We start from the raw sequence: 12,702 nt of genomic DNA, 5'->3' as shown, positions 1-12,702 counted from the left end.
TATTGTCCAGTATAATTTGTCACACATTTTTCTTTTGTGATTGATCTATATGTGTGTGTGTTTCACTCCACCCTTCTCTATACCCTCCCGGACATAAAGTGCCACACCCCACCAAGTTGATCCTCCCTATCATTGCGATATAATTTGTACCCTGATACAGCACTGTCCCATTGGTTATCCTCCTTCCACCAGGTCTCTGAGATACCAATTAAGTCAATCTCATCATTCACTGCTATACACTCTAACTCTCCCATCTTACTTCTTAGACTTCTGGCATTGGCATACAGACATTTCAAAGTGTGGTTTTTGCTTGTTTTAACAACCTGCTTTTCAGTTGTTTGGGATAATTCGGAAATCATTAGCTTCGGTGATTTTTTACATATAGGCACATGGACTATGTTTGCTTTTAATGGAACCTCTCTGTTGGGATGCCCTAACTCTCCTATTTCATTAGTATCCTTCAAGGATACATTTCTCCGAACCATGCACTGCTGAGCAACTGTCGGCTTTCCCCCTTGTTCTAGTTGAAAAGCTGCTCTATCTCCTTTTTAAAAGTTAGCACCAGCAGCCTTGTTCCACTCTGGTTAAGGTGGAGCCCGTCATATCATAAAGGTCTCCCCTTCCCCTAATATCCAGGAGTGTTGGCATAGCTGTTGGCCAAACATCCAAACTCATCTGTGTGGCCAGCTAGCCAGACCTGGCCTGTGGTTTTTACTAGAACTTCTAAATACAGAACTTGCAACTTATTTGGCAGACCCGGCGATGAGAGCACCTGTATTTCCTATAGGTCTTGTGGAGGGCAGTTTTGAAAGCCATTTCCATAGGTTAAGCAGACTGTTGTAAAAGCTAATAGGCAATTTTCTGTGAGGGATGTTCTGCTACCTGTGCTCCCATGTTGCTGCATACACCTTGAGCACTATTTACATTTGTATATGTACACACATTGTGATATGGCCTATTCTGTAAGAAATTAAAAAGCTGGATATCTCCTGTTTATTTCACAACTTGTGGGGAGTAAGGGCTGGTGGATGGTGTACTGCTGTTCTGTGAAGGGGTAAAGATTGGGAGGGAATTTTGGGGGTCAGGGATTGTTGAGGACGGGATAGGGGCTGAGAAGAGAGAGAAGGGTTTATTAGTGTTTAGCGACCTTTCGTATGCAGATGTCTCTATTTTTGTATCACAGTTTGTTTTGTGCATTTGAAGTTGATTTTAACCTTACTGTGCAACCTCTTCATGATCAGGGAAGTGATATGTAAAATCAATCAATAAATAATTGTATGGGCACACTTGTATGTTAACACTGATTGCCCTGCACCTAAAGGTTTTTAGAATTTCCTTTTCTGCCCTCTTACATTCTGATTTGGGGACATCCCACATATCACTGTTTCCCCTGCTCATTTTCCTACAGGGAGCTATCGAAACCGCTGGTGTCCCTGGGAAAGGCTAGCCTCCTGCTGCTGGAGATCCTTGGCCTTCTGTGCAAGGGAATGGTGAGTGAATCCACCCAGGGAAGGGCAGAATTGTACAGAAGGGGAGAAGTTCTCATCACTCTGTCTCTTTACAGAGCCATAAGAAAGCAGGATCACTCTGGAGAGAGGCAGGTCTGAGCTGGAAGGAGTTCCTGCCCGAGGACCAGGATGTAAATAAATTCATCACAGAAATGGTAAGTCTTCTCTCAAACCCCTTGCCCACTCCTGCTTGGTTACTTCTACCTCTGCCCTACTGAAATGAGGGTCAGACTGTGTCTGACAGACAAGTAACAGAGATCATGGGCAATCCTTTTCTTGTCCCATGTTCCAGTCCAGCTGGAGGCAGGTCATGTTTGACATTTATTACAGTAATCTTTTCAGTGAATATGTTGATGAATCTGCCAGACACTGGCGAGAGTCCCCATCCACCCCTGTACCAGTGCATATCCTGGCAGGAGAATTATGTTTGCTGTGACTGCTGTTGAGCTGCAGCCATTCCTCCTCTCCAGCTCCTTCTGAGACTGTCCCAGGTTGCTGGAACAGGAAAGGGACAGATTCACGGATCTCCTTGTGTTGGGGGGTTCTCATCAAGGAGTGCTAGGAGAGAGAGAATGGCGGGTTCTGCGTGGGAGGGAGGTGCAGTGAGACCCTTCACCTGAGTTCTGCCCTCTTTGATAGAAGCTGGAATACACCTTGGGGGAAGATTCTGAGTCTCCGGGCCGCAAAGAGCTCTCCTCTGAAGATTTACACAAGCAGATGGAGAAACTTGTGAAAGAGAACCCCGACAATCAAAGAATATTTGACTGGATTGAGGTAGGTCCAGCAGTCTCGCATACATTGTAGACATATCCTTTAGTATTAAAAGCTGCTTTGTGTAAAATTAACTGCTATTCTTGCTTGCAGGCCAATCTCGGTGAGCAGCAGATCTCATCCATGGCTTTTACTCGTGCTCTGATGACTTCTGTGTGCCAGTCTGCAATAATCTGTGAGTATGAGGATCCTGTCAGAAACCATTGATTCTCCACCCCCACCTCCGATTGGGATTACCACAGAGCTCTCCCCCCTTCTGACAAGGGGTATTGGGGGACTTCAACCTCTGACCACCTTCTTCACTCCTGATCGAGAGATGGTGTGAGGCTTTTATTCCCCTCCAATAGTGGGAGCTCACAGCCAGGCTCTTTTCTCTATAACCTTCCCTTCTTTCTCTCTGGAATTCTTGTTTTTCTTCTTAAGTTTTCCTACCTGTAAATTGGGTTTCTCAGCATTCTCACAAAATAGCTCAGACTGTACAATATATTCTCCCAGTACATGGAGACAGGCCAAATTCAAGTAGACACTGTGAGATCGATGGACTTGTCACGTGATATCCAGTTGTGTCCTCCTACTCTGCCTCTATAATGAAGTCTTTACAATGTGTAAAAAAAAAATAAATAAAAAATCTGCCGCCTATTTGCTTAGTAACTATGCATAGTAAAACATGATACCTTATCTTCCACCCAGACCAGACCGATGCATGGGTTATGCCCACAGAAAAGCAGATGGAAACAAACTAACAGACTTGCTGAATGTCACTTACCTCAGCCTGCCAGTATTCTCTGTCTCTACCAGATGGTAGGAGAGCATCTTCTGCTCTGTTCTGGGGCCTGGCCAGGCTGGGAGATAAGAAAAGAATTTGAATCTGGATTGGGCAACTCCTGAGGTAAAAGTCCAGGACTCTCTCCCTCAGTTGAGCATTGCCCTAGAAAAAGGGGCTTCCAGATATTGGAAGTGGGCCACTAAGAACTGTTTTTTATCCTATCCCTCCTCTATATATATTTGTGTTTTCTCTCCAGTTCCTCCTGCTAGTAAGAAAAAAAACCAGTTTATATATAGTAAGGAGTTTAGCCTAGTTTGGGGGCAGCTTATCTGTCTCTGTTCTCCCTGGGATAAGCAGAAAGCCTGTGAGGGAGTCAGTTGGACCGTTAGATGATCGAAGGCTTAAAAGGGGCACTTAGAGAAGATAAGGCCATCGCGGAAAGATTAAACAATTTCTTTGCTTTGGTATTTACTGAAGAGGATGTTGGGGAGATACCCGTTCCAGAGAAGTTTTCATGGGTAATGATTCAGATGGACTGAACCAAATCACTGTGAACCCTACAAGATGTGGTAGACCTGATTGACAAACTGAAGAGTAGTAAATCACCTGGACCGGATGGTATACACCCCATAGTTCTGAAGGAACTAAAAAATGAAATTTCAGACCTATTAGTAAAAATTTGTAACCTAGCATTAAAATCATCCATTGTACCTGAAGACTGGAGGGTGGCTAATGTAACCCCAATATTTAAAAAGGGCTCCAGGGGCGATCCGGAAAACTACAGACCGGTTAGCCTGACTTCAGTGCCAGGAAAAATAGTGGAAAGTGTTCTAAATATCAAAATCACAGAACATATAGAAAGACATGGTTTAATGGAACAAAGTCAGCATGGCTTTACCCAAGGCAAGTCTTGCCTCACAAATCTGCTTCACTTTTTTGAAGGGGTTAATAAACATGTGGATAAAGGTGAACTGGTAGATATAGTATACTTGGATTTTCAGAAGGCGTTTGACAAAGTTCCTCATGAGAGGCTTCTAGGAAAAGTAAAATGTCATGGGATAGGTGGCGATGTCCTTTCGTGGATTGCAAACTGGCTAAAAGACAGGAAACAGAGAGTAGGATTAAATGGACAATTTTCTCAGTGGAAGGGAGTGGACAGTGGCGTGCCTCATGGATCTGTATTGGGACCTGTACTTTTCAATATATTTATAAATGATCTGGAAAGGAATATGACAGGTGAGGTAATCAAATTTGTAGATGATACAAAATTGTTCAGAGTAGTTAAATCACAAGCAGATTGAGTAAATTACAGGAAGACCTTGTGAGACTGGAAAATTGGGCATCGAAATGGCAGATGAAATTTAATTGTGGATAAGTGCAAGGTGATGCATATAAGGAAAAATAACCCATGCTATATAGCTACACAATATTAAGTTCCATATTAGGAGCTACCACCCAAGATAGAGATCTAGGCGTCATAGTGGATAACACATTGAAATCGTCGGCTCAGTGTGCTGCGGCAGTCAAAAAAGCAAACAGAATGTTGGGAATTACTAGAAAGGGAATGGTTAATAAAACGGAAAATGTCATAATGCCTCTGTATCGCTCCATGGTGAGACCGCACCTTGAATACTGTGTACAATTCTGGTCGCCGCATCTCAAAAAAGATATAATTGCAATGAGAAGGTACAGAGAAGGGCAACCAAAATAAGGGGAATGGAACAGCTCCTCTATGAGGAAAGGCTGAAGAGGTTAGGACTTTTCAGCTTGGAGAAGTGACAGCTGAGGGGGGATATGATAGAAGTGTTTAAAATCATGAGAGGTCTAGAATGGGTAAATGTAAATCGGTTATTTACTCTTTCGGATAATAGAAGGACTAGGGGGCATTCCATGAAGTCAGTATGTGGCACATTTAAAACTAATCAGAGAAAGTTCCTTTTCACTCAACGCATAATTAAACTCTGGAATTTGTTGCCAGAGGATGTGGTTAGTGCAGTTAGTGTAGCTAGGTTTAAAAAAGGTTTGGATAAGTTCTTGGAGGAGAAGTCCATTAACGGCTATTAATCAAGTTTACTTAGGGAATAGCCACTGCTATTAATTGCATCAGTAGCATGGGATCTTCTTAGTGTTTGGGTACTTGCCAGGTTCTTGTGGACTGGATTGGCCACTGTTGGAAACAGGATACTGGGCTTGATGGACCCTTGGTCTGATCCAATATGGCATGTTCTTATGGATTGATAAAATAAAAATAAAAAGATAAAAAGGAGAGAGACAGCGATATTTGCTGGGTGGCAGCACTAGGGTGAGTAGTTAGAGCCTTCTCTGAGGTTGTGTTCCGACAATGTTTTCCTAGGGGAGAGCATGGCCTCATCCAAACGGAAGTTACAACAGAATATTTGGGGCCTCTTTCGAGTGTATTATTTACAATTTACAAGTTAAAAAGATACATATTCATTCCATTTATTTTGCAAATACATATGAAACATGAATCTTGAAAAAGACTCAGGTTCATCCTCAGATTTTAAAGCTCTGACTTCTGAAACCCCAAAATCAAACCTGTCACTGGTACGTGATCTGAAATAGAAATTATGCCAATTTTTTTTTATGCCTGTACTTTATGAAACGAGCCTTCTGAAACCAGTAAATAATCCATTCTAGAGTAACTGAGTGGGTTACAATAAAATGTATAATCCACCTCTCCAAGCTGAAGGACCTGCCAAGCATCCAACAGGCTTAGCTCTTAGCACATAAAATGTACTCCCAATGTATCCTCACCCATTCTGGACTCCTTAGTGGTTTGCAGTCTGTCCTATGGTCCAGCACAGTGTTAAAATCACCACCCACCACTAGCACATAATCAGGAAACCGAAGCATATAAGTTACACAAAGTCAATTTGTGGTTGTAAAGCGAGCCCAGCAGAATAAGAAATCTACCTTCATCATTCTGAAGCTGATGTTCCACCTGAAAGGGAAGCGCTTGTGAAGTAAAACAGCAACTCCCCTTTGGCACCTAGAAAAGGAGGGTCAGAAACAATGGCCGACCCATTCTATCTTTAATTTACCACACTCTACACCAGTCAAGTGGCTCTTTGGAAGCGTAATATGCAAATTTTATCGTCTAAATAAATTCACAGGTGAGTGGTGCCCATCAACATTTGAGGTAGTTACATTCACTTGTACCATAGGTAATCACTTGAAAAAGATAAAGAGATTTGCGATCAAAGATTGCACTTTATGAACTATAATCCTGGGTGTGTCCAGCCCCAACACCCTGGAGCTCCTCACAGACTCCCTCATGCTCCCTGCTGGCTGTATGAAAAACTAACTGAGCTTTAATCCACAGCATCCATACAATCATCCAGAACTCATACAAAACCCCAAAGCTATTTCCCTTTCCCGTACCACCACTGTGGTATGGGAATTCGCCCAGGGAGTCAAATGCAAAAAAACAAAACAAAACACAACAAAGATAAACCAAATATTTGTCCACAGGCACCTGGAAATCGAGACCTGTAATAATTGAACAAAAAATTCATCCCATTATATTAAAAAGCCCCATGCTGGGATCCAAGGCACCTGAGATAGTGAAAAACTTAATTTAAAACTTCAGAACAGAAACAAAGTAAAATAGAAGCAAGCAGACTTGCTTACCTGTAACAGGTGTCCTCCAAGGACAGCAGGATGTCAGTCCTCACATGGGTGACATCACTAGCTGGAGCTTGGTCTGGAACTTTTGATCTCAAAGATTCTAGAACTTTCAAACATGCCCTACTGAGCATGTGCAGCTGTAGCTATCACCCTGCCCCCTAGGCAGAGTCTCTCACTCCTTGATATAGCTCATACATGGAGAAACCAACTTCCAAGGAAGGAGGGTGGGTTTTGTGAAGATTAACTTCTTGTTGTCCTCGGAGAACACCTGTTACAGGTAAGCAACTCTGCTTTCTACGAGGACAAACTGGATGTAGTCCTCACACATGGGTGATCCCCAAGCTATAGGCTATCTGAGCAGAATAAAGCGGAAAACCGTACCATGCTGAAAGCACCTCCTCTCTCCCTTTTACCTGTGAGGCAGCCGACCCACAGAGGGGTCTAGACCGGAAAAGAGTTGGGTTCTACAAAGAGAAAAACCATAGAAAAAACTGAGACACAAAACCCCAATGCACAGCAGAGGTGCCTAAGGTTGGGGAGTGATGCAAATGCAGCAAGAAACATACTCCACAGATTCAGGAAAACATTACAAGCAGGTTTCGGATCAGTAAACCCTAACGGCAAAAGTAGGTATAGAACCTCCTGGATACAGGAAAAAGACTAGAGATGGAAACGAGAAGAACTCTTTGACGAAGACCACATAGTTTCCTTCGGTGTTACAAGACAACCTAAAAACCAGCTGGGGCCTGAGAGTTTTGCAGAAAGAAATTGCGATCCAGTGGCATCTGAAGGACAGAATGCATCTGCAGAAGTTTGCCCCATATTTGGCTGATAGGCACAATGGACAGAAAAATCCAAACAACGCTTGGAGGAATAATCAGCAACAATAGGGTCTGTGACAGATACTACATGCCAAAGTACCAGACATAAGCTGACCACGCAGGACAGCATCAAGAGTTTCAGGGAATGAAAGGCAATCCCTGAATGGGATCGCTAGCTCAAACCCCCAAGCAGGGAGTTAATTTAGGCCTGAATCTCATCCACACTGCACCCTGTCAAGGGCAGGGCTATCCATCTTATCTTCAAGATAGTTCAGTTGAGCAGGAAGCCAGTTTGAATAATCCAGTGAGAAAAGCTAAAGGCAGCACTGGCCAGAACCAAAAAATAGCACCTCTGTTGTGGGGTCCATCATTCCCCAACTCCCTGAGCCATGGATATGATGAGAGGTTAAAAGGCATACTTGCCAATTAGATGGACTAGAACCCTCCTCACTGAGGAAAGGTTCTGCAGGTGAGAATAACTGGGAATAATGATCCTCCACAGAAATCACCAGTTGAGTTCAGTAGGTATCAAAGGTGATTCCCAGATGGGAGAAACCCTAATCTTCACTGGGGAGCTGCCCCAAAGACGAGACTGCTAGTATGACGGGGAGACCGAATCTGGAGTGGCTCCCTCGCAAAATGTGCCTTAGGCAACCTAAGGAGATTGCTACCGCCTGACTGGCTCTTGGATCCCGTGAGGGAAAGACTGTGACTTCCAGTCAGAAGCAGCCTTCTACAGGAGACACAGAATGAGGGCTACCCACTGTAGGGGTGAACAACCAGGCATCCAGGGCGGAACCCTTGATATGAATGCAGAACCTTGGTATGGCTGTGTACTGTACTGACAGAGAATGCCGCCTGCCAGCGCCCAAGGCGCTTGGAGTAGATGACTCCTGCCACAACCGACATTCATGCTGCACTCCACCGTTGCATTAACTTCCAATGAAGTGAATAGGAACAGTTTAATGATGGCGTCCAAAAGGAACTGACTGCAGTCACCATCAACGGTTCCCCTTGGCTCACTTATACGTCAGAGGGCGTCAATGCTGTGAGCTTAATGGCGTCCCTCTCCAGCGGTCATGGCTGACGATAGCCTCAACAACTACCCTAGCGCTCATTAGCTCTGGTGCACAAAGCCAGACGGAGCCTCTGATATCCCCAATCCCAGCGGCTCAGAGCCCCTGAGATTGGCGTAGGCCAGTGATGGTACCTCACGATGCACCTCTGTGCCCTGTCAGAACACCACAAAGGAGCCTCAAGGGCATGTGGCCACTGTGCCTGGATGCCTCGGGTCAATGGTGACCCCAGGTCTCGACAGCACCAAGGTCGTCCAAGGCCCAAAATCCCTGTTGCCCGAGGACTTCGGTGGCATTTGAGGGTTCTCAGGAACCTTGGTGCTTGATGGCCTCGAGGGCAACCAGGGCACTCAATAGCAATCTCAGTGCCTCAGTGGTGCTTGACATCGTTGAGAGCGGCAATGAATGGTATCGCTCGCCAACATGTCCGATGTCCTCCATGGCGGCCCTGCACCTCAATGGTGCAGAGGTGGCTCCACATAGTGAGGTCACCAAGGGTGGCCACGCATGCACCTTGATGGGAACATGTGTGTTGATAGTTATTGCGGGCAGCTCAGATGGCGTTGAGGGGGACCATGACGCTCGATGGCAGACCGCAACACTTGAGGTTGGTGCCGCTACTTTGCCACATCGAAACCCAAGTTGCTTGATGACGCCAAGGTCAATGTTGTTCCTCTGGAACATTGAGACTATGGCACCTGTCAACACTTACAGCACACATAAGGTTCAACCAAGCGCACTCAAAGCATGCACAGCGCTAGATGGCACGCACATGGCCCTTATGGCATCGAGAGTGTTCCGCATCTTGAAGGCATCGAGGGCCCCTGGAACCTCAACAGCGTCAAGGGTGACCATGGTGTCCAGTGGCAGTCCTGCTGCCCGATGTGGTCCTGACATCGAAATGTCAGACCATCAGTGCACTGGCGTGCATGGGCAATCATTACTAGGCATGGGACCAAAGGTGCAACAATACTGTTTGCCAGGCTCCTGAACACCCTTTCACAAGGAGACTACACTGCCATCACAGGCAAGCAGGAGGGGAGGCTACGTCTTCCACAGCTCCTGCCTGTGGAGACTGGTTCCTCTGACTGTGGGGAGAATGAGCTCTCCACCCCCTCAGGAACGGTGTGGTCTTCAATCTCTTCATTATCTGAACCTCCATTGATGCCAAACGATTGGTGAAATGACATGGAACTCCTGCCCGGATAGAACTCAGGCAAGTCCCCAAGCTCAGCGGCCTATATAGATCAGTCCTGCCAGCACCTGACAAAGGCATAAAAAGACAGAGCAAGGAGAGGACACAGATACTAAACTGCAAGTGCAGTATTTATTTAATAAGGGATAGTTTAAGACTCTGCCAGGCCGCATAATGACTAAGACCCGCCATGTGGCTGGCAGACAATGGAAAGAGGAGGGAAAAAAGGAAAAAAAAGAAAATAAAGCTATAGTAAGGTAAGAGAGAGGAAAAAGCAGCTGCAGCTCTAGAAAAAGCAAAGTTGCTTACTTGTATCAGGTGTTCTCCTAGGACAGCAGGGTGTTAGATGGGTGACATCATCTGATGGAGCTCAGCACGGAAAACTTATGTCAAAGTTTCTAGAAACTTTGGCACACTGAGCATGCCACTATCCACTTATCTCTCTTAGTAGATCACAAAAAAATAAAACAAACCAGGAGAATCCAACTCTGCAGGGTGGCAGGCAGGTTTCCTGAGGACTAACATCCTGTTGTCCTAGGAGAACACCTGGTACAGGTAAGCAACTTCGCTTTCTCCTAGGACAAGCAGAATGGTAGTCCTACGTGTGGGTGAATCCCTAGCTACAGGCTGGACCTGAGACCATTGGGACCAACAAACACCAAACTAGGTGTCAACGGGCACAACAACAGAGGTGGTGTTGGTAACATTGGGAACAGCCTGAACCCAAAGTAGGGCCATAGGCAGGAAGAGTTGGGTTCACAGCTGAAATAGATTTCTGAGGACAGACTGGCCGAATCTGCTATCACGACGGCCGTCCCTGTCTAGACAATAATGAGCAGCAAAGGTGTAGAGAGAACTCCATGTCGTAGCGTTGCAGATCTCCCCCATGGGAACCGCATGCAAGTGGGCCACAGTAGTGACCATGGCCCTAACAGAATGAGCTGTTACAATCCTGCCTGGTGATAGCAAGTGGTGATGTATTCGGCTAGCCAGGTGGAAAGAGTCCCAGCCTGTTGAAGTCATAAGAGACAAACAGCTGTGCAGATTGCCTATGGCCTGCTGTCTGGTCCAGGTAGAAGGCCAAGCCCCTCTTAGAATCCAGTGTGTGCAGCGCCCACTGTTCAAAGTGAAGCAAAAAATGCATATGCCGCTTCTTTATTATGGAAGAAATCAAGGAGCTCTTATAAGACATCCAAAGCTTAGCCGGGTAGAGCAAGGCAAATTGCACTCCCTTCTGATGTAGCTCCCTGCAAACTGGCGCCAGGGAGGCCACGGGTACGGAGTAATCCTGGAACAGAAGTTCTAGCGAGTCAACCTTACGGTATGCTTTAAGGACTTTAATCTCGGGGGACCAAACTATAATTTGGGCCATTACAGGCCTCAGTCTGCCTTCTTTCTCCCGCATTGCTCCAACTCTATGCACACGTTCACAGCACAATTCATCCTTAGGTGGTTTTAGGCACATCTCTTCTGGGAGCCACTTTTCAATAATATTAAGAGATCTGCATCCCTTACTGATTCTAACAGACCCAGGGTATGCAGGTTATTTCTGCGGCACCAATTCTCCTGATCCTCCAGTTGTTCTAACAACTGTGTGTTACTCTCCTGCAGAGCTCCGATTTGCACTTACGCTCGCTGCATTCTATCTCCTGTGTGGATATTCACTGCTTTGCCATTTCTAGCCATTTATTATGGCCCTCAATACTCTAATTTCCTCCACCACTCGGTGATACCTAAGGGACCCTCCCCCAGTTGAGAATTTCTGCAACGATGTCCAAGATCCTTCAGAGGTGTGCCTTAGTCTGGAAGCTGGTGCCTGGCATGGACTTTGCTGCTTAGGCAGCTGAAAGGCAGTGGGTGCACGAAACAGAGCACGCCGGTGACAGCCAGAGAATATTTCTGTATTCAGCCGATAAGTGCTGAGCCCAGGTAAGCTTAAAAAAAAAAAAGAAACGGAAGAAGACTTACCTCCTGATTCAGAGACAATTAGAGGGATTTTGGTAGGGCTCCCCTTGGTCTCCGTGCTCGACACGCTGTACTGATGTCATTCCTGCTCCCTTTGGGGTAAGGGGAATTGGGCTTCCGAGCGGGTTGAGCAACCCCAACTAGGCTAGACCCTGCTGTAGGCTTGGTCGGCACTCCGCATGGTAGGCCTTGGCAGCGCCACCTTGCACACGTTTTGTGCGTGCCATATTGCCCTCCATAGGACATCAGTACACGCAGTGCATCGGTTCTGCACACGAGCTATGTTCATAATGTCGGGTGCGTCCCTTCGTGCACAACTTTGAAAGCGCACGATGCAGGAAAAGCTGTGCGCCTTGCCGCACCCCGCCTGGACACTCAAAATTTGTGTGCATGAATTTTTTAAGCGTGAGCCGATTCTACGCACAAATACTGCTGCCAATGGAGCTGACAACCAAGAAACCTAAGCACCTTGTTCTCTGCATTGCTTGTCATATTAGGGCTTCACAGCCTGACCTAGATACCAACTTATGTCAGCACTGTGAGGACGCCCAAGGAGAGTTGGCCTCCTCGGACTTTGCTAAGCCAGGCTCCTCCCATTCAGATAATGGGTTGGTCACAGCCTTAACTGGCAGTATGCCAGATATAAGTACACCTTTGATTGGGTCATCTGTGGGAGAGGGAAATTCAGCTGGACCCTCCGATCCCAGTATCTCCTGGACTAGGCATGGATCCCGAGTGCCTTTCTTGGATAGAGTTCTTCCACGGGCTACAAGCCTTCGTTCAGGTGCAGTCAACTGCCTCACTTGCTCCGGCCGGACGGACCCTCAGCCAGTTGACCCCTCCTTCTCCCATTCCTACCAGCAGACCTTGCCTTACCAAGGGTATCCCTAGTAAGGACCCTAGATGGCATGGACGAAGAGGAGGATCCAGATTCCTTGGAAGATGGGGAAAT

At 46.2% G+C, this 12,702-nt stretch overlaps 1 protein-coding gene across 12 annotated transcripts in view; it reads left to right on the top strand.

Annotated features, from left to right (window-relative positions):
• EIF4G1 (eukaryotic translation initiation factor 4 gamma 1) overlaps nucleotides 1-12,702 on the top strand; it is a 344,774-nt gene that overhangs the window by 321,958 nt on the left and 10,114 nt on the right. For all 12 annotated transcript variants that reach the window (XM_029617234.1, XM_029617235.1, XM_029617231.1 and 9 more), the window contains 4 exons: nucleotides 1,409-1,490; nucleotides 1,565-1,663; nucleotides 2,148-2,282; nucleotides 2,373-2,454. In XM_029617234.1, the coding sequence (XP_029473094.1) occupies nucleotides 1,409-1,490; nucleotides 1,565-1,663; nucleotides 2,148-2,282; nucleotides 2,373-2,454 (398 nt within the window). The remainder of the gene's footprint in view (nucleotides 1-1,408; nucleotides 1,491-1,564; nucleotides 1,664-2,147; nucleotides 2,283-2,372; nucleotides 2,455-12,702) is intronic.

This window comes from Rhinatrema bivittatum, chromosome 9 (assembly GCF_901001135.1).
Source record: "Rhinatrema bivittatum chromosome 9, aRhiBiv1.1, whole genome shotgun sequence".
In the NCBI taxonomy this organism is placed as follows: domain Eukaryota; kingdom Metazoa; phylum Chordata; class Amphibia; order Gymnophiona; family Rhinatrematidae; genus Rhinatrema; species Rhinatrema bivittatum.
The sequence above is the reverse complement of the archived record's forward strand: the minus strand, read 5'-3'. Positions and strand labels throughout refer to the sequence as shown.